Source organism: Micromys minutus (assembly GCF_963924665.1).
Source record: "Micromys minutus genome assembly, chromosome: 1".
NCBI classification, from domain to species: domain Eukaryota; kingdom Metazoa; phylum Chordata; class Mammalia; order Rodentia; family Muridae; genus Micromys; species Micromys minutus.
In genome coordinates, this window is record NC_137969.1 from 242,009,256 (window position 1) to 242,030,995 (window position 21,740).

Here is a 21,740-nt window from a genome sequence, read left to right on the forward strand (position 1 = left end):
TAAAACTTCTATCCTTATTTGAGGGCTGTCACAGCTGTTTTAACAGATTAGTCACTAGTTTTAATCTTTATCTGTCAGAGTAAGGAATCTGAGCTAACATTTTCCTTCAAGTTATTTTTACTGGGAAGAGAGATGACAGTTGAGGGCAAAGGAATGGGTGGAGGAGGAATAACTAACATGGAAGATGTCTGAAAACATATGGAAACATACTACTGTTACTGTATAAGCTTTGTGTGTGTGTGTGTGTGTGTGTGTGTGTGTGTGTTTCTCAAAGAATGAATAAAAAGAATATTTCAAAAAAGCTTTGTTTTCAAAAACTTTTACACGCAATTTAGGCAAAAAAGTTGGGAGTGAGTTAGAAATGAAAATGAAGACAAAGGCTGGGAATATGGCTAAAGGGGAGGTCATTTGCCTAGTACATACAAGGCCCTGGTTTCAATCACAAGCACCAAAAAGGTAGTGAAGAAAGCACAGAGCACCACATACACAGGAAAATGAACCAAATGTTATGTCAAATCTGATGCAAGAGGTTAAAATGGAGGAGAGGTCAGAAAGAAAGAATATATGTTGTTTTCATGGATAGTCTCAACCTGAATAACAGCTGTGTAAAATTTAAAATAACATATTATAAATAATCTACTTATCCTTGAGAGAAGATAAATGCAAGCATGAGTCATCATAGTCAGCCTTACTGTTATATTATACAGTGTTTAGTAAATTTTTATAGTTTGCACAAGGAAATAGTTCTAAATAAAGAAATTGGGCCCCCAAAATATTATTTTATAAGTGAATTACCATGTAATGTATTTTTAATATTATATTTTTAATATAAATTTAAAGCCTGAAGCCCCACAGAACTAAAACTTGTGATACCTATTCACATAACTACTCAGTACTTTAATGTGTGAAAGTCTATGACTTCTAAAAACACCATCTATAATTTATATTCACAAGAATAGCTGGCCTTGCCCTTTTGCCCAGTCCCAGTCTGATGCTATTCTTTTTCTTTTGGCTCTGTGAATCTCTATCTTGGACTCCCGTTAGAACCACCTGGTGAGATTTACAATTCCTGAACACTCACTGAGATGAAATGAATTACAATCTTTGAGGAATAAAGTCTAGGTTTACAAATGCCTTTGAGACTCAGCAGGAGCAAAGTCTTCTGTTCTAGATCCAGATCAGTCCTGTCAAATAGAATGTCAGTGAAAATGGAAATCTCTCTCCCTTCTCTATGCATATATGTGTATATATAAATACATGTGTGTAAAATACACATATGCATGGTTTCCAATACATGGCACCCTAGAAACATGTAGCTCTTGAGTACTTGAAATGTGACTAAAGCCTGAATAAATGAATTTTAAATTTCATTTTATTTGAGTTTACATTTAAATTCCTAGATGTCACAGTGTCTATGAACTTGACAGTTGTAATTCAGATCATCTTTGGGACTTAGTTTCCTCACTAGTACTACGGGCACAAAACTACCACCTTACTAGCCATTGTCACTACCAAAGGAAATGTAATTAGTAACAGTTTGATCTCAGAAGATGAGTTCTTAAAAAAAAAAAAAAAAAAAAAAAAAAAAAACCTAAAAATACAAGTTTTAGCTTCATTTACAATGTAAGTAATAAGATCTCTTTATAGTTAACTTAGACATTATAGTACATAATATAATTATAATATATAAATTAAACATTATATATGTCTAACATATAGTTCATAAATTAATATACACACATATACATATATCTCAAGTACTATATTAAGAATTATCTTAGATAACGACAAAGATCTCTATCTTCCCAGTGTTTAAAATATATGCCTAAAGCCTTGGGGAATGAGTGGAGGAGATGCACAGATAAGCCTGTCAGAACACAGATTCTTACTCACTAGGAACTAACTGTTTCAGGAGCAACTACATAAAACAACAGAAGAGAAACAAGTATTTGGCATTTGCACCAGGCACCAGTGATTTAAAGCTAACTATAAAAATACTGTTCGGTTGTTACCTCTTAGAAGCCTGTTCTTTCTAAAGAGAGAGAGAGAAAGGAAGTTGGTCTGGAGGGGCGGGAAGGGGGGGAAGAATGGTAGAAGAGGGAGTAATAATCAGGATATACTGCATGAGGAAAGAATGACTATCACCAATGACTTTATAGGCTTCAAGATATAGTAAACCAAAACCTATAGCATGCATAAACAAGTACACAGTAATTATCAAGGTAAAAGTCCCTTGACCATAAAAAGCATTTGAACATATGCTGCTAAGAGGGCGGTAAGAACTGTCATAGCTTTAAAATGTGAAAAAACAAAAACAAAAACAAAAACCAAAGATCCCTCAAGGTGGTTAAGTGACTCCCAGAGGTTAAGTGTCTAGTAAGTAGTGGTAGTGGCCATCCATGTTGTTTCTATGAGATGATATTATCTCTGCAGATGAAAAACTCTTAGATGTTCAATTTCCTAGTCACAATAGATTCTCCCTTATTAGACCGTTTCCTTATGGACATTACTCATTACTTATCTTTAAAACTTATACTCTTATAATGTCTCCAATAACTACACAGCAAACACTTGCTAGACAAGACATAAGTAATAAAAGTTGACATTTTAAAACAAGTCCTGTTCGATTCTGTAAGTATCCTAAACGGCTAATGGTATAATGAATATGTAGCAACAGGCAACCAAAAATGGCAGCTATAGAAGAAGGACCTTCTTGTACCTTGATGTGTTTTACCCCACAGCTGACGAGTTTATTTGGCTGGTACAAATCCCAAGAAATATCAAATATCTGTAAACAAATCAGATCAATGGTTAAAATAACTTCAGTATCACTTAAGTACCCTGCCCTAACAATTAATTAGAAACTATATACGACACTCTCAATGATAATAAAAATTCTACGTTTCAAAATCTTATGAGGAAAAAATAAGTATGGAAATAAGGAATAAAAGCAATTTATTATTTTGGTTAACTTTACAAAGAACTAATAAAGTAAAATGTAATGTGTATTTATTCTTAATTTTTAAAGACTACTTTGACCTAGGAAGGAAACATGAATGAATCAGCAGAACTAGAATCTAGGTTGATGCCTGAGAAATTTTATAGAGGCGAAATTCCAATTAGTACAGCAATACTTAATTTTAAATGTACATGAGCAACATCATTTTCCCTTAATTGTAATGTATATGCAACGTACCAAACTAAACAGACCATATAATTTTAAAGTTGGTATCTGAATAATTTGTGTTCTCATATGTACAATTCTTCAAATAGTACAAATTAAGTATCTGTAGCCTTTACTGTATTTTAAAAAATCTGTTTAAAAAAGAAAAAGTATATTTTTTACTGAAGCAAAAATAGAGATAAATTCCAAACTAATGATGTACATGGTGGATCATGTGTTGTATTCCTATGGTAGATATGTAATCTCACTTTTTTTATCTGATTTTTATTTATGTGCATGTATATATAGGCACCTTTACCTGCTGAGTCATCTCACCAGCCCATAATTTACAATTTTGTGGGTATTTATAATTGTGTAATTTAAACTGTACTTTAAACATTTTATTAATCTTTCACATTTAAAGTTACCCCCTAATGTATACAAGCCAATGGTTCTTAGTATGTCCACAGAATTGTTCAACTGGAACTATACTTGGTTTTAGAACATTGTTATCACCTAAGAAATTAATTCTATATTTCCCATCCCACCCTCTCCTCTCCCCTACAATTGTATAATTTTTTTTTACAAATTGTGTAACTTTTATTACCTATGGCTATGTGATAATGACAAGACACAGAAGACCCTGCAAACTCTCTGCCAGTCTTTTTCTGCCAAGTACTCATGAAGCCATAGGAGAGTACTCACTCGGTCTGTGTGGCCAGGCGCCGTAGACAGCACTTTCCCCCTTTTCCAGTCCCAGACACAAACTGCGTTCTTTGAATCGAGTCCAACTGAAACCAAGCGCTGGATGTTGTCCAAGAAATTCAGGCAGGAATAAAAAGACAACTCAAATAACTACCAAATTATATATAGCAAATATATTCTACACAGAATCTCAAAATATATGCATTCATACTGCAGACACCCTTGAAGGGAGATAGGCATATTCATCCCATTAGTATTTGCACATGCATTTAGTTTTTCATAGTAAGTAAAAAGAAAGACTATCAGTTCTAGAAACACCCAAGAAGCATCCTAGTCAAACTCCAGCCAAAAGCTAAAACTTCCAGATGAACTGTAAACACAGCTTTTAAAATGCACCATTGTGGTGTGAATAAAGAGAGAGAGAGAGAGGAAGAGAGAGAGAGAGAGAGAGAGAGAGAGAGAGAGAGAGAGAGAGAGAGAGAGAGAGAGAGAGAGAGAGAGAGAGAGAGAGAACAAAACAAAGGATCTTTGGTGAGAACCCTGGAGGGAAGAAACATTTACTATGAAATAAAGCAGGTAGAGCTTGGCTACTAGGTTCTTTGGGTCCATTTGTTGGTTTGCTGTTTTACTGAAAGCTAAAGAGGATAAGAAATAAAATCTAGGGAATCTACCCAAGATGGGGAATGGACTGGAGGGAGTCTAAAGGAATAAAGGAATAGCCTCCTCAGAAAAGGAACCATGAGAAGTAATGCCTTCTCAAAAAAAAAAAAAAAAAGGGTAATTGTGAAAAAAGAAGAAGAAAACTCTTCATGAACATCTGAAAACCAAGCAGCCCTCATACTGTTGTGACCTGCGTTTACCCTGGTCATGAATCCTCAAGTGAGGAATCCATTTCTGAGAGTTTCCAAGCTCTGGCATGTTTTTCAAGAACCACCAGTAGCACAGTAAAGGCTATACAAACCAAATATGGGGTAATCAACTTTTATTCCATCCCTTAACGAATTTCTACAGGCACAAACTCAAATAAGAGTACACTACAGAGCGAAAACCAGACCTTTCAGCACAAACCCAGGGAAATGAGACCAGAAGGGAAAATAATCAGGTCTTAACAATTAACAAAGTACACAACACTGGACTTAGATGAACAATATAAAATAATCTTAACATACACAAAAAGTAAAACTGAGGTTTCAAAATATCAACATATGAGCAAAGAGTAGAAAATAAAAAAAAATATTCAAAGATGAGAAAAACACAGGGCTCCTTGAAATGAAAAGTAGATGTGATAAAGTTAAAAACTCCGCCAAAGAGTTGAAAAAGTTAGAAAGGGAATATCTGTGGAAATGAGTGTGATGGGCTGGGGAAAGTGCTAGTCTGTTACAGGAGCATGAGGACCTGAACTTGGTCCCCAGCTCTTACACAAAGAAAGCAGTCAGTGTATACTCCTGCTAAGTCAGTGCCAAGGAGGCAGATGCAGGAATCCCCCAGGCTCTCTGGCCAACTAGTCTAGCCAAAGCAGTGAGCTTCAGGTTCAATGATAGACCTTGTCTCACAAAACAAGACATCGGTAGCTATAACAAAGATTATGAGGCCCCAAAGCTTAAAATATTAACTACTGATGTTACACAAATCTTACCAGTCCTTGACTTGGCACACAAATTGACAGCAGGTTGAACAGCATACTTTACTACATAGGAGACTTTGGACACTTAAGTAAAACTTCTCTTCTTATCCTATTTTGCTACTCATTAAAAAGAGATAATTAAAGTACTTTATAAGGATAATATGAACACTAACATATTATATATAAAGGAGTTATAAGAGTATCTGCATATGGTTAATGTTGTACAAATGCTTGATATCTTCACCACACTCTTACTTTACCATAAGCCATAACTAGCTTTACGTATCCATACACTCTGTTCAAATGAAAACCGCCACCTAGTGTCCAGTTAGAAAAGCTTTGAGTGTGTATAATTAGGATACAAACCAAATGCTCTCAATTCTATTATGGAGTCCCGTGGTCTCATGATTTTGGAAGAATTAACCATTTTGTTATTATGAAGAAAAATTAACAAGTGTTACAGAAAAGTGGGGCTTAATGGAACAATACTGGTCATATTATACTAGATCTGGAAGAAAATAAAATTAAAGAATAATGCACTTAAGGTCTATTTAGAGATTAAGACAACTAAAAGGTCCTGGAAGACCCAGGGAACACCCTACTTTTCGGGCACATACTAATCTGTAAAAATGACCTTTGTTTTGATCATGACCTAAAGACAAAGGTAAATTGATACATTTTATTGTGTTAGCTCATGGGCTTTTCATGAACTTAAAAACTACCTCATCCTTAGCTCATTCTAGAAACAAGCAGTTTTAACTCTAACTATGTGTCTGCTAAAAATAACTGGGGGCTGGGGAGATGGCTCGGTGGGTGAAGTGCTTACTGCATCAGCCTGAGGACAGAAATTCAGATTCCCATCACCAAGGTAAAAAGCTGAGCCTTTACCCTATCACCCCTCACACTAGGCAGAGACAGGTGGAACCATCAGGATAGCTGAAAATTCCAGCTATAGGTTTATTTCTCCCTCCTCCCATTGCTATGGAATCTTCAGCCTGTTTGTTATAGATTTCTATAAACAGCCTTTTCAGGACTTAGTTATCTTCACGAAGATAGACCACTAGTATTAATATGTATATTTAGCTCAGTTAGGGGAAAGCCTTTAGGAAAAGAACATTTAGCCTTGCTACCTCGTAGGAAGCTCACCAATCAGATAAATCCTAAATGTTTACATATGCTTTCAAATCTAGCAGAAAATGAAAACATAAGATATTTCCTATTCAATATTTTCAAAAAAGATTTATTATATATAAGTACACTGTAGCTGTCTTCAGACACATCAGAAGAATGCATCAGAGCTCATTACAGATGGTTGTGAGCCACTATGTAGTTGCTGGGAATTGAATTCAGGCCCTCTGGAAGAGCAGTCTGTGTTCTTAACCACTGAGCCATTTCTCCAGCCCCCTACTCAATACTTTATAAGGAGTTTATAAACAGGTATGTTAATTCAAATATATTTTTCAAATTATAACATTAAAATAATTTCCTTATTTTAAATTATCAGGAGTTCCTTACATTAACTACACTTGTTAAAGGATGAATTCCTTGTAACATATAAACAACTACCTCGTTTGTTACGGGTTTGGGATGCAGTAAAGCATGCTGTTACAAACACAAGCTTTGCAGTAGGAGACCCCCCACCAGCTGGCAACCTGAGACAAGTTATTCAACCTTTCTCAGGCTCCGTTTCTTTTTCTGCAAAATAGAGATAATACTAGAATCTATTTCACAGGGATTGGATAAGAAAATGCAGACTTAGGAAAATGCATACCTAGTACATAGTGATCTCTGTATCACTATGAATTTCTAAGTTTAAAGTTTTAATAGTATGTCCTCATGAAAAAATAATGACAAAATATAATCATTCATGAATTCTTATGGAAATAACTCAAAGTGAGCAAGACTGAGTGCTTTCAAGCAGAAAAGGCTATGGAAGTGGTTTCTCCTTGGAAGAGACATCTCAGCCATATAATATATTATATGTAAAGGGGGAAATAAAAAATTAAAGATTATCCATATCTAAGGGATACCTATTGACTATTATAGTAAAAAAAAATCTTAAATTTCACAAAACCGTATGTCAAGACAGTTTAAACTAATTGTGTAGATTTGTTTCATCATGTTTTATACTCTTGTGATATTGGAAAGATTATCCTTTCTTTTAAGAAGGTAAATGAAATTCTGATAGAACATAAAACACTTGAAAGATAATAGCAAACATGGAACATAAATTAAGTTTTCACAATTGCTAATTGCCATTAAACCTAAAAGTATATTTTTAGAGAGGCCCCAGTGAAGTCTCCACAGATCCCTTATCAGAAAGCCATAGGATTCTATGCTACCCAAAGGCGCTATGCTTCAGAGTAATGTAAGGTACCTACTGAGTATCATTTTCTTTAGGATACAACACAGTCTACAGTCTATTGATAGAATCTAGATTTACAACAATTATAAAAAGCAGGTAAATAATTTTTTCTGAAAGTTAAAATGATTTTAAAATATAACTTGGAAACAAAATATTTAACAATTATGAATTAACCACACCATGTTTAAAATACATCTTAGTCAAACAGCTTCTATACAGAACCACAAAAAAAGTCTTGGCTTGTTAGAGGATAATTTGAAAGCAAATCGCCAGTGAGATGATCATTATTTTAATCTTTGATTTTGTATTGATTTGTCTCATTTTCAATAAAAATATAATTATAAAAAAAAACTTTAACTGAAAGTTAAAATGTATACAGCTCTACGTAGAGAAACTTAATTTTCCTATGGTATCTTCCATATGCCCTACCTTACCTGGAAAATAATTACAGATAAGATTTTCTGTAAGAGTTAGGTAATAGTCTCGTGAATGTGAATTTCTTTGGCTTTTGGAACCATCTGACTGAGAAAGTTCTTGGTAACAGTGAAATCAGCACCCTTGTTTCATGTTTGTTAGCTATGTTGTCCACCCATCTCATTTATACTGCAACGCATCTGCATAGACAGCACTTTTTATCGTCGTTTTCCAATTCTATATTATAAACATAATGAGTTAAGCTTTAAAATACTTTAAAATGTTTTTCTTACATGTGGATTGGTGTTTTACCTGCATGTATGTTTGTGTGAGGGTGTCAGATCCCCTGGAACTGGAGTTAAAGAAAGTTGTGGGCTGCCATCTGGATACCAGGAATTGAACCCAGGTCCTCTAGAAGAGCAGTCAGTGCTCTCAACTCTTGAGCCATCTCTGTAGACCCTTATAATGAGTTCTTATAGCAAGCATTTTAAAATCAAAACTGACATAAAGGAGGAAAATTATCATATACCTGTCCATCCAAGTCGAATGCTAAACAAGCTATACCATGTGTATGAACATCCTTCAGAACTGACACGGTCTGGACAGTGTAAGAATCCCAAACACAGATGTAAGGCTCTTTCCCAATTTGTCCTGTTGCTACCAACACTCGCTCAGGATGCAGTGCAAGACTAAAAAATAAAGAATAAATAAGTAAATAATAGGACTTGAAAATTGCTTATAAACTTTTATAGCATTTGCTATAGGTATTTGTATTTACAAACAACAACATTAGACTTTATCTTAATTTGTATTTAGAAATAATTTCTATAAAATTATTGCTAAGAATTAATGATAATTTCCTAAAAATGTTAATGATAAACTCATTATAGACTTCATAAACCCCATGTGACATAGTGTGTCTAAACTTCTCAAGAAGAGAGATCCCACAAAAGACCAACAGAACTACAGCAACAAATTTTTAGCAACGTATCTATTGCATGCTGTTTTCCTACTTGGTATTCATGTTGCAGGCCTTCTTTTCTACCATACCATTCCGTTTATTGGCTAATATTGGACTAAAGCTCGAGGCTGGGTAGATGGCTCTCTGGTTAAGCACTTTCCATGAGAACATGAAGACTGGAGCGCATACTCCTGGAACCCACTAGATACCATGCAGACATGGCAGTCCTCCTGTAATTCAAACCTTGGAGGCAGAGGTTCCCCAAAGCTGGTGAGCAAGAACCGGCTTATTGAAGAACTTTGCATGTGACTGAGAGACCTTGCCTCACTGACTGGTACTAGGGCGGTCAAGGATGATTCCCAGCATCAGTCTTGGGCTTCCACATGCACTCATACACGGGCACATGTACTTACTCAAGTCCCCATAAACAAGCATACACAAACACACATATAAGCAATGTGCACATATATGAAAATGAAAAACATAGCTAAATCTTAATGTTCAAGGTACCATTTGATAGCACTTATTCTGCAAGAGTAATTAATTACAAATCACATTTACAAAAAAAAACAGCAATGTCATATGAAATTTTCAGAAACTGGTCAATGGGGCTCTAAAAGTAAGACAAAAATCTAACAATTACTAAGGACTATGCACATGCATCACAAAAGGTAGGAAACAAAAATGAAATTCTACTTAATAAAAATGTCTATAAGAGAGTTTAAAATATCAGATTTGCCTTTAAATAAAAAGACATTTAACTGAACTTCTGTACACTAGCAGAGAATACCTAAAAAAAAGTAAAGAAAATCCAAATTATAGTTGTATTAAAAAGAGCAAATACAATGAGCACCAGCTACAAATCATTTTAAAGGTCTAAATAGAAGACAGAATCATCAGTTCTAGGCCTGAACCAATGTAATATTCTCAAGATGGTAATGCTCCTTAAATTGAATCCCTAGCAAAGGACCAGGCATAATTCAATAAAAATAATACAGAAAATTGGATCCTGCAAATATTATTGGTGAGACTGTAAAATTACACAGCCAGTTTAAAAACAGTTTAGCAGAGTTACTATAGGATGCATCAATTCTATTTCTAGATACGTTCCTAAATGGAATAAAAACATATGTCCATACAAGATCTGTACACAAACATTCGTGCCAAAATTATTCATAACAGTAAAAGTGACAGCTCAAATGTTCATCAACTGAGTGGGGGGAAAAGAAATAAAGTGCTATTAGCATGCTGTAAGAGAGATGAACTCTGAAATGTCACACAACACGGAAGGAAACATATACATAAGGGCCACATACTCTGTGGATTTATTTACATGAATGTCTAGAATAAGCAATTCTCATGTAACTGACTTTTCCTAGGGAAACATAAAACACAAATGTGCATTCACCCCCAAAGGGAAAGCTACAACAGACCAAAGAATAGACCATGCCAATGTCCAACCTGGTGAACCCAAGTTTTTATTGGGGTCACTAACAGTAGTATGGGTTATAAGTCATGAAACAAGAATGACTCAAAAGCAGCTGTACCACTGAGAAGTCCACCCCAACACTGGTGACATCTCACAAGGGCTGCAACCTTGGAGCTCTCTACAGAGCTTGCAGCAGCTAAGACTCTCCCTCCAGCTCAGCTAGTCTCCCTCCTTCATCAATCTTTTACTCCTTTTTATGCTCTGACGAAGGGTCTTCAGAATCTTCCACATTTCTGTTCTCTCAGACATATGACCATTTGTTTACCTCCCAAGTCTCATGAGCATTGCCTTCCCTTTGAGAAGGAGTTTTAGGTTCTGAGGAAAATGCTATACAACAAAAAGCCATGCCACAAGCAGAGCATTTAACAGCACTCCTCCCCAATCTTCTATCAACATCAATGAGCTCTTCAAGAGAAGCCTATGACTTCCCTCACCAGGGGTTTTAACCATGGCTACAGTGAGGCATGAACTCCCTCCTGTGAAGCAGACTTTATAAAGCCAACCAAGAGAGTGGTTAGTTACCTCCATACATAGGATGTGATTTGAATAATAGTCCCCCCATGGACTCATAGGTTTAAATGCTTGCTCACAAGGGAATGTCACTACTTGGAAGAAAAAGGAGGTATGTAGCCTTGTTGGAGTAGGTGTGAACTTTGTTAAAGGAAATGTGTGATTAGGGATTGAAACCCTACCCAGACCCAGAGGCTCTTGCCCTTCCTTATCTTGCCCTCACCCAGATGTAGAACTCTCAGCTGTTTCTCTAGGACCATGTCTACATGCCACCACACTCTCCAGCATGATGGCAATGAACAAAATCTCTGAAACTGCAAACAACCCCTATTAAATGCTTTCCTTTGTAAGAGTTGCTGTGGTCATCCTGTCTCTTTACAGTAATAAAACACTGACTAATACAGTTTTTCCACTATAGTACCAGAGAACACTTCTTGTCTGGAAGTTTAGTGTTGTAGTAAACAGGGCCTAGCACTATATAACAACGTAAAAGAATTTTGTCACATCTATACCAGCATTTGTTGTCATTTGTTTTTCTTTTTTCTTTTTTTTTTTATTTTAATCTTAGTCATTCTGGGATAAGATGGAATCTTAAAGTAATTTTTAAAACTCATCTTATTTTTTATCATAACATAAATAAATAATTTCCTCTCTTTCATTTCCTTCTCTCAACTCCTCCTATGCACCACCTGTATTGCAGAATATTTGATCACACTGTGAACCCCACAATTGTATTATGGACTGAAAGAAGAAGCTGTTTCTAGTTGTAGCACACACCTTTAATCCCAAACAATGAAGGGAAAGTTCGTTCATAGAAGGGAAGCTTTCATTTTCTTTTACAAACAAAGATGAAAGTACAGATTTTAAGCATTTATGCATAAAAGTATGCGAATACATTTTTGTCAGTGTTTGATTTTTTTAAAGGTTTGACAGTATGCCTTAAAATCTTACTAGTTACAATGAGCATAAAGTACATGTAAAACAAGATGTAACCTGGAAATAGTCAAAGATTTCTAGGCGTGTAAAGATTAAGCATAATGATTTTTCATTTTCTTTTGGCCTTTGTTTTTCTGGAACTTCATATAGTCTGTGAGTTGTTTCTGGGGTGTTCAGAGCTTTCCGGGGTTAGTATCCAATTATCAGTGACTGCATATTATGTCTGTTCTTTTGTGACTGGGTTATCTCACTCAGGATGATATTCTCTAGATGTATCCATTTTCATGTTTGTGACGTCTAATTGAGGGGCAGACAAAGTGATGAGTCAGAGAAAGATTTGACAGAATAGCATCTGCCCAACTCTCACGAGAAGAGAGAGGAAATGAAAGCTACTTAAGAGAACAGTGCAGGGAAAAGGGAGGAGGCAGTTTTACCAGGACAGTTGCAGAGAGAGAAGCTATACTCAGGTGAAGATATAATAGGCTAAAGAATGAGAAGGAATCAGAGAGTTAGAACAGATTGCTAGAGTTAGTCTGAAGCCAAGCAGAGCAAAAGGTGAGAGGCCAAGAGAGAAGCCAGAGTGAACCAGAGTGGAGAGGAGTTTTGAGCCAAAACAGCTGAGTTGACCAGCCATCCAGATTTCAGAAAGAACAAGGAAAGGGTGAGCTTATTCAACAGTAAGCCTCAGAGGCTGACCACATTCTAGGCCTAGATTAGACTGTCAGGAGGCCAGAAGTTTCCAAGTTAGCAGACTTAGGCAGTAAGCCTTGGAGATGATGATTGCTTCAGGAGAATAAAAGATACTTTCCCACCATTGTTCTCTCTCAAATTCTTTTTCTTTGTTATTAAATATACATTCCTCAATACATAAATATAACCTTCTCAGTCTGTATAATTTACCTATATGTATGTGATCTCATGGCTGACCACTTGGTTTAGGATAACCAATTGGAAAACTCTTCCCTGAAGAAAACTTTCTTCCATTCTCAGCATTCCCCAGTCTCCACAGTTCTTTGTCTAGGACTGAGTCCCTGAAGGCTTTCCCCCTCCCATTTACCATGTCCATTGATGTCATCCTTGTTCAGGTTTTGTTTAGACAGATGTCGATAAGACGTTCATAGGTACAACCTGATATAGAAGCACTCTTTTGATTTGCCAGTCAGAGCTGTTCAAAGACTCCCAAAACATTACAGCCTACTGCAGTTGCCCTATGTTAACTCCTTAAAGTGGAAAAGAAGTCCCTACTGCTAAAGACACTATTCTACTTTGGATAAAACCCAGAGCTGGATCTGATCTGAGTCTCCTTTCTGAGGACTAGTTTTCATGGTAACAGAAGGCATCATGCAAGTTTGCAAGACGGAAGCAACCAATAGCCCTACACAGCCATGACAGCTATGTACCGTAATGATCAGCATAGCGATGGAGAACTATATATGTTGGCAGTAAGTACCAGCTACTTAAACATAAGGTCTGTTCAACAAGAGGGAAAACATGCATAATATTAGAGATTTTATGTAGCTTTAATCTACACTGCACTGATGGCTAAGTATGTTGAATACTTGTGTTTACTAGCCATTTGCATGTCTTTTTTTTTTTTTTTTTTTTTTTTTTTTTTTGTTCTGTTTCATTCCACAGAATGAAACAGAACAGCCTATTTTTAAAACTGGGTTGTTTGCTTGGTGACTAGTCTTGTTGATGTTATTGTTGTTTAGTTACCTGTACGTTCTAGACACTAACCCCTACCACATGTACAGTTGGTAATTTATCCATTTGAAGTTGTACTTTGTGAAGATTAGTGGTACAGATATAGTTTCGTTTTTCTGAATGCTGAAATCCAGGTTTCCCTGTACCTATTTGAAGATGTTGTCTTTCCTCTGATGTGTAGTTTTGACATACCTGTCAGAAGATCCAGCAGCCATAGTTATGTTGACCTATATGTGTCTGTTTTTATACCAGTACAATGTTGGTTTGATTACCACAGGTCTGTAATACAATTTAAAACTAGGAATGGCAATTTTGTTCAGGAATGTGAGGCATTTTGTTCAGGACTGGTTTGGCTACTCTTGGTCTTTTGTGCCTTTGCACACATTGTGAGGTTCTTCTATCTGTGAAGAAAGGTACTGGTATTTTTATTGGGGTTGCTTGAATCAGTAAACTTTTTTTAGTAGGATGGCAATTTTCAATTATTAACCTTACCAACATCTATGAGCATCTTGTGGTATATTACTCAATTTCTTTCTTCAGTGTCTTAAAGTCATTGTAGAAGTCTTTCATTTCCTGGGGTAGACTGGTTCCCAGAAATGGGGTTTGTATGTTTGTTGTGTGTTGATGGAATTGTTTCCCTAATTTTTTCAGTATATTTGTATTTTCGCCATATGAATATATGAAGAATATTATTATGTATTAGTTTTGTCACTTTGCTGAAAGTATCCCTCAGTTGTAAGAGGTTTGGGTGGAGTCTTTGGAGTCTTTTTAAAAATTATTTTGTTTTATTGAATATTCTCTGTATTTACATTTCAGATGTTATCCCCCTTCCCCCAATCCCATCCCTCCTCCACCTCCCACTGCCTCCATGAAGGTGCTCCTTCTCCTACCCACCCTCTCCCACCTCAGCACCTTGGCATTCCCCTACACTAGGAAAATGATCCTTTGCTGGACCAAAGTCCTCTCCTCCCATTGATGCCAGAGAATGCCATCCTCTGCTCCATATGCACCTGGGCCATGGGTCTCTCCATGAGAACTCATTGGTTGGTGTTTCAGTCCCTGGGAGCTGTGGTGGGTTTGTTTAGTTGGTAATTTTGTTCTTCCCATGGGGCTGCAGACCCTTTCAGCTCTTTCAGTCCTTTCTCTAGGACCCTTCATTAGGGTCCCTGTGTTCAGTCCAATGGTTAGCTGCAACCCCTGTATCAGTATGGCTCTGGCAGAGCCTCTGAGGAGGCATCCATATCAGGTTCTTGCCAGTAAGCACTACTTGGCATCAGCAATAGTGCATGGGTTTAGTGGCTGCATATGGGATGGATCCCCAGGTGAGGCAGTCTCTGGATGATCTTTTCTCCAATCCCTGCTCCTCTATTTGTTACTGTATTTCCTCCCATGAGAGTTTTGTTCTCCCTTCTAAAAACTGAGGCATTCACCTTCTGGCCTTCCTTCTCTTTGAGCTTCATAATTTCTGTGAATTGCTTCTTGGGTATTCTGAGCTTTTGGGGCTAGTATCTGCTTATCAGTGAGTACAAAACTTTATGAGCCTTGAATCACTCTAAGTAAAGTTGAGTCGAGGGGTAGCCAGGAAGTGGGATATCATTTGAGATGTAAACGATGGAATGATTAAAAAAAAAAAAGAATAAACTGAGATGATGGAGCAAGGAAACCAAAAGTAAAGTTGACCTGCCTCCTGATAGCTGGTCCTAGTGTGTTTATTCACCATTTGTACTCATAGGGCTTCTGAACCCCCAACCCATCCTTACCCCACCAGGATGTTGAGTGGGGGAAGACCCACAACTGCGAGTAAAAAATAAATAAAAAAATTTTTCTTTAAAAAATTATCTAGGCTATATTGAGGAAACTCTAAAGAGAGCAATATAGAGAAGAAGGTGGGTGGTCAGAAGGCGACTGAAGTGGTCCTGGTATAAGGTGAGTGCTGGTCAGAGTGAAGATTCCACTAGAAAAGATAAGGGTGATGATGGGGCAGTAAGACAGGCTGATTTAAGGAGTGAGGTTGGAATTTAGATTCTTGACCCAAGCAATAAACTGCTTCAGGTTTTAGCTAGAGCAGTAAGACAAGAGAATAAAAGGGATGCAAGTAGGACAGAGAAGTCAAAGTATCCCTGTTTGCAGATGATAGCTGAACTTGGGACCCCAGTGAAGGAGTTAGAGAAAGGACTGAAGGATCTGAGGCCTGCAGCCCCATGGGAAGAACAAAATTATCAGCTAACCAAACCCACCACAGCTCCCAGGGACTAAAACACCAACCAGTGAGTTCACATGGAAAGACCCATGGCCCAGGTGCATATGGAGCAGAGGATAGCATTCTCTGGCATCAATGGGAGGAGAGGACTTTGGTCCAGCAAAGGCTCATTTTCCCAGTGTAGGGGAATGCCAAGGTGCTGAGGTGGGAGAGGGTGGGTAGGAGAAGGAGCACCTTCATGGAGGCAGTGGGAGGTGGAGGAGGGATGGGATTGGGGGAAGGGGGATAACATCTGAAATGTAAATACAGAGAATATCCAATTTAAAAAAAAAAAGGAAAAAATAAAGTTTTGGAGAGCTGAGGGTCGGAATATCCAAAATAGGCAAAGATCATTAACTTGGGGCTTAGGGTACCTGGAATGCCTTATTAGCATGGGGAAGCATCTAAGGTACTGGTTGAACAGGTTCTTATTAGGAGAAAGGAAATTGATTCTGTGATCTAATTGAGGCTACATGGCATTTCTTAGGTAGAAGTATACATATGTGGGGGCTTAGAATTCCCCAGACAAGGTCAGAGAAGAAATCCTGCTAATGAAGGAAGTCTCCCGAATTGTGTTTAGCCCAGAGGTGTCTGGTCGTGGTAGACTTCCTTAGCAGAGTTTTCCCACAGGGAGTAGGGGATGCGACAGACTGTATGTGGAGAAGAGAAGACAACTTTGTGAAGTTTGTTCTCTACTTCTACTTTTGCCTGGCTTCTGGGATCAAGCTCAGGTGATCAGGCTTGTATGGCCTTCCATCCACTTGGTTAAAACTCTCCAACAGCTTCCCATTGATCTAGAATAAAGTCCTACCTGGATGGAGTCCCTCAGGATGTTCTCAAGCCTTAACCTATATAATTTCCCCTCTTGTCCACTCTGGCTACATACTCCTTTCTTTCCCATAAAAAGGTAAATATAATTGTGCTTTTTAAGTTTTTGTCTAGGATAATCTCCAGAATCATTGCCTCACTCATCCTTTAGGGCAAACATATCTTGTATGACAAGCTCTAACTACTCATGGTCATTTCAATATGTTCTATACATTATCCAAATACATTTACAGTAATGATTAACTGTCTAAAATCATGTTTGTATATGCATGATCTTACTCTTTCCACTAAAATCCTTATGCCAACTAATAAGGCAGAGCCTTCGTCTGTGTGTCTGCTTGTGCGCACACACACCTTTTCTTTTATTCATTTCTAAGCCTAAGCACCTAAAGCAATGATTAGTCCTTGTAGTTATTAAATCAATATTAATTAAATGAATTCCTAAAGAAGCTGCTAAAGTTAAAAAGAAATTTTAAATAAATTAATTCTCAACAATAAAAAAAGCCCTAATGGAAATGCTTTCATCCCCTCCTTTATAGCAGCAAAAACTTAACCACCACCTAAGAGTATAGGAATCTTTTTCATATTATAAAAAGTTTCTGTTAATATTATGCAAAAACATACTCTCTTAATTACATATAATATTACATCAACTGCTCAAGACTGCACGTACCAAAAAAGCTCACAAGTGAATAGTCTAGATATATAATAATAATAATAATACAATAATCTATAATATGATGATATTTCTAGATTGCAAGATTGTGGGTAAATGTTTTTCTGTTGCCTTCAGCTTTATATAATAAGTACTACTAATTTTAAATTGTAATAAAACTCTAAGAGAAAACCTAAAATATCTTTCATAATCCCTATAATGTTGATTTTAAACTTCTATATAGTCTTAAAAATATAGCTATCAAAACTACAGTTTGTAAAGGTTAGTTTTTCAATCTAGAACCCAAGTTCCAGATAAGATTTCTACTATGAGGTCACATGTTTTATATAGTAATACATTGTCCATTAGGTAGCAGTCAGCAAAGTCTCACTCAACTAAATGTGAACTCTGGTGTTAGTCATCACCTATATTATGACTTAGCCTAGCTTATTCTTTCCACTCTGTGTTGGAATTATATCCTGGTCTTTGATGAACTACATTGCCTATAGATGGTAACCACTGAAGTGGTTAGACCTGATCACATCACTAATAGTTAAGTTAAATACTATGAGAAACATACATAGTATAAACTAACTTTGCTGTTATCATCCCCAACCATGTAGTGAAATGAGTATGTAACACTACCTTTAGACTAGGGGCAGCACCTAGTATTGTCGATCCTGGCAAAGTATTTGCAAGAATACAAGGAAACATTCTATATAATGGGAAGGAGAAGGAACAAATGCCTTCTTTAGTTAGGAAGGGAGGATGGTACACAATTTCCAAATTAATTTTTCCCTCTCCCTCTTCTCCATGCCTGTTCTCCTTTGCTCTTTCTCCCCTTCCTTCTGCTGGTCTTCTTCTTCTCGCCATCTACCTGCTTCCTGGTTGTCCTAAAGAGAGCAGCTTTGTCTGCCACTTACACTTTACACCATGATGTTCTCCCTTGCCTCAGGCCCTAATTAAAAAAAAAAGACCATCCAACTTTCAACTGAAAATTTTAAAAACAATAAACAAAAATGCAGATTTCCTCCTTTTCAATTCCACTCTCAGGTATTGTGTCACAACTATGGCAAGCTGACTTATAGTGTAAGATAGAAGAATCTTTATTTCTAGTGAGTTCCAGGATGGTCTCAAAAAATGAAAAGAGAAAGGAAGGAAGGAAAAAAAGAAAAGAAAAAGAAAGGAAGGAAGGAAGAAAAGAAAAGAGAAAAGAACCCATATTTCTCATAAGTTTTCAAGTAATGTTCCTAATTGCTAATCTGAAGTCTATACTGTGAATAGTAAGAATCTAGGGCTGCCAGTCACATGCCATTGTTTGGTTCTTTGTTTTAAATAAATTGAAAAGGGTACTAATTTTTTGTATTAATAACAAGGCATTTTGACTTCTTTCCTAGACCTCCTTCACCTTATCTTTTGAACATAACGGCCTCCATAATGTCTTATAATGGTAAAGTAATAACCACAAGACAGCTAACACCTTGACTAGTGGGAAGTGGGCCTGGCCTTATCTGATGTCCCCATAACCTCACTTTCCCTTCTCTCCTCTGGCCATTTTTGTTACTTCATTCTTCATCTCCTCTGCATATGACTATCGCAACACAACAGAAATCCATTTTCAGATCTATTCTCTGTTTATACTTGCTACCTACGTGACATCATTTAGATTCATGGTTTTACTACATACATTCTGGTAACACCTGTTTATTCTAGCCATACCAGACTGTTTCCTTAAGTTACAGACATACATGCCCAGCTGTCTAATTCATAACCCTTCTTGTCTATGAGGTTTCTCAATTGAACTCTTTTAACACATGGCTTCTTATTTCTCCCTTCCTCTCCAAACAGAAAATGTTTGTCACAATCTTTCCCAACTCAATAGCTACTAACTCTAATTCTCCAAATGTTCTGATCAAAATTTCTACAATCATTTGTCAGGAACCATAATGAGACAAGCTAATAACTAGCAGGTGATCTTCTTGAGATGGCCTGCTTCAGATTATTACATAATCTGGGACAAATTCACCCTTATGAGGCAAGGCTATAAGGGAATTCATTTTAGGAAAGATTCCTGCTTTTAATATGCTTTTCCTGTTATTATTAAACATATATAACAATCACTAAGTAACAGCACACCCCTTTGGAGCAGATCTCTGCAGATCTATAAAGATGTACTGTCTTGTAGTGATGCTATATAGACAAATAGATGACTTGTTACATTTTAATTATGATCCTATAAGAATTTCTAAAATTATATCAGTGATTATTAAGCTCTTTTATACTGAGACTGCTATTAGGTCCTTTTCTGATAGTTAAAACTGCAGTGAGAACTCTGTCAGTCTCCCAAGTGTCACCAGTTAATTGCTCTTAGACAGTAACCAGACTTTCTCCTACTCAGAGCACATTCCAAGAGGTTGTAAAACAATTAACAAAAGGTCATAAAAAGAAAACTAACAATTTATTACAGATGCTAGGACAGAAGATAAACTATTGACTGGGTTAACTATACAAAACTTCACTAATAACTTAGTTATGGTTTTAAATTTTCAGTGAACCTGTAGAGCTGTGATAGGTGATAGATATTTAGCCAGATAATTACTCCTAATGGATATGCATGTAAACATTCTCTGTTGAAAACTTCTATTTCAATTTATGATTTGATTTTTTGTGTGTATACTTGTGATGAACTTTGTAATGTGTGATCTCCTGAAAGATGTATAAGTACCAAGGAAAGAAAAAAGAGAGATCTTTTTTTCCTCAGAAGAACTTTTCCCTCCCCCTCTTAGGATCTTTCTGCTTTTCCTTAGCTTTCATAGGAAACTTTTTACAACTTAGTAATAAACTCAATAATCACTTTTCAAAGTGTCCCTTTTTCTTTTTTTTAATCTTTTTTATTGAATAGTTTATGTATTTACATTTCAAATGTTATCCCCTTTCCAAATTCTCCCCTCATTCATTCCCCTCCCCCAGCTCCTATGAGGATGCTCCCCCTCCCACCCAACCACTCCCACCTCAACAGCCTGGCATTCCCCTACACTGGGGAAACCAGCCTTCACAGAACCAAGGACTTCTCCTATTGATGCCAGCCAATGCCATCCTCTGCAACGTATGCAGCTAGAGCCATGGGTCCCTCCATGTATGCTCTCTGGTTGGTGATTTAGTTTCTGGGGCTCTGAGGGGTCTGGTTGGTTGATATTGTTGTTCTTCCTATGGGGTTGTAAACCCCTTCAGCTCCTTCAGTCCTTTCTCTAACTCCTCCATTTTCTGGAGAATGCCTGTGCTCAGTCTGATGGTTAGCTACAAGCATCTTAATCTGTATCAGTAAGGCTCTGGCAGAGCCTCTCAGGAGACAGCGATTTCCTACTAACAGGCCAAGAGTTAGGGCTGTGCAGTTCTTGATGAGGCAAAACAAAGGCTGCATTTTAATCTCCCACTACAGGTGTCAATCACCTAAGCCAACTGCCTTTTACCCTCAGAAATAACAAGAATGTTTTTGGGACTTTTTAGAAGCGATCATCAGCATTTCGGTACAGTTAAAAGAACATCCTGAGACCCTCAGATTTAAGGCCATCACCAGAGTCCTATTCTGTGCACTCCACCACTACCCTCTCTGGGCCAGGAGGCTCTGGGATTCATTATTGTCTTCCTTTTCTCTTATAATTTGCACATGATTCATTAATCAATCATGCTGCTCCCATCTTTAAAATAAACCCAGAATTTTGCCTTTCTCACGGTTTTCCCTGTTGTCCCTCACAATATCTCATAACTGGTCCAAGCCACCAACACTCCTGGAATGAAATGCAATGTTTCCCTAAGTGGTTTCCCTGCTTCCCTATTGCCCCTCTTCTCTGGGATATTTTGAATATAGAAGCCACTGTGACTTTCTTATTCGATAACCCAATAACTTCATCAAATAGTTGTCTTAGTCAGTGCTCTATTGCTGTGAAGAGACACCATAACCATGGTAACTCTTATAAAAGAAAGCATTTAATTGAAGCTTGTTTGCAGTTTCAGATAGTTTAGTCCATTTTCAGCAGGGCAGGAAGCATGGCAGCACACAGGCAGACATAGTGCTGGAGAAGTAGGTAAGAGTTTTACATCTAGATCCAAAGGCAGGAGAAAGAAATAGATACTGGACCTGGCTTGA

General features: G+C 37.0%; 1 protein-coding gene across 1 annotated transcript in view; it reads right to left on the reverse strand.

The window, feature by feature from the left end:
• Window positions 1-21,740, reverse strand: part of EML5 (EMAP like 5) — a gene marked incomplete at both ends in the record, with an annotated part of 117,511 nt that overhangs the window by 91,082 nt on the left and 4,689 nt on the right. Inside the window, 3 exons of the mRNA XM_080932406.1 lie at window positions 2,720-2,788; window positions 3,869-3,967; window positions 8,801-8,960. Of these exons, the coding sequence (XP_080788532.1) occupies window positions 2,720-2,788; window positions 3,869-3,967; window positions 8,801-8,960 (328 nt within the window). The remainder of the gene's footprint in view (window positions 1-2,719; window positions 2,789-3,868; window positions 3,968-8,800; window positions 8,961-21,740) is intronic.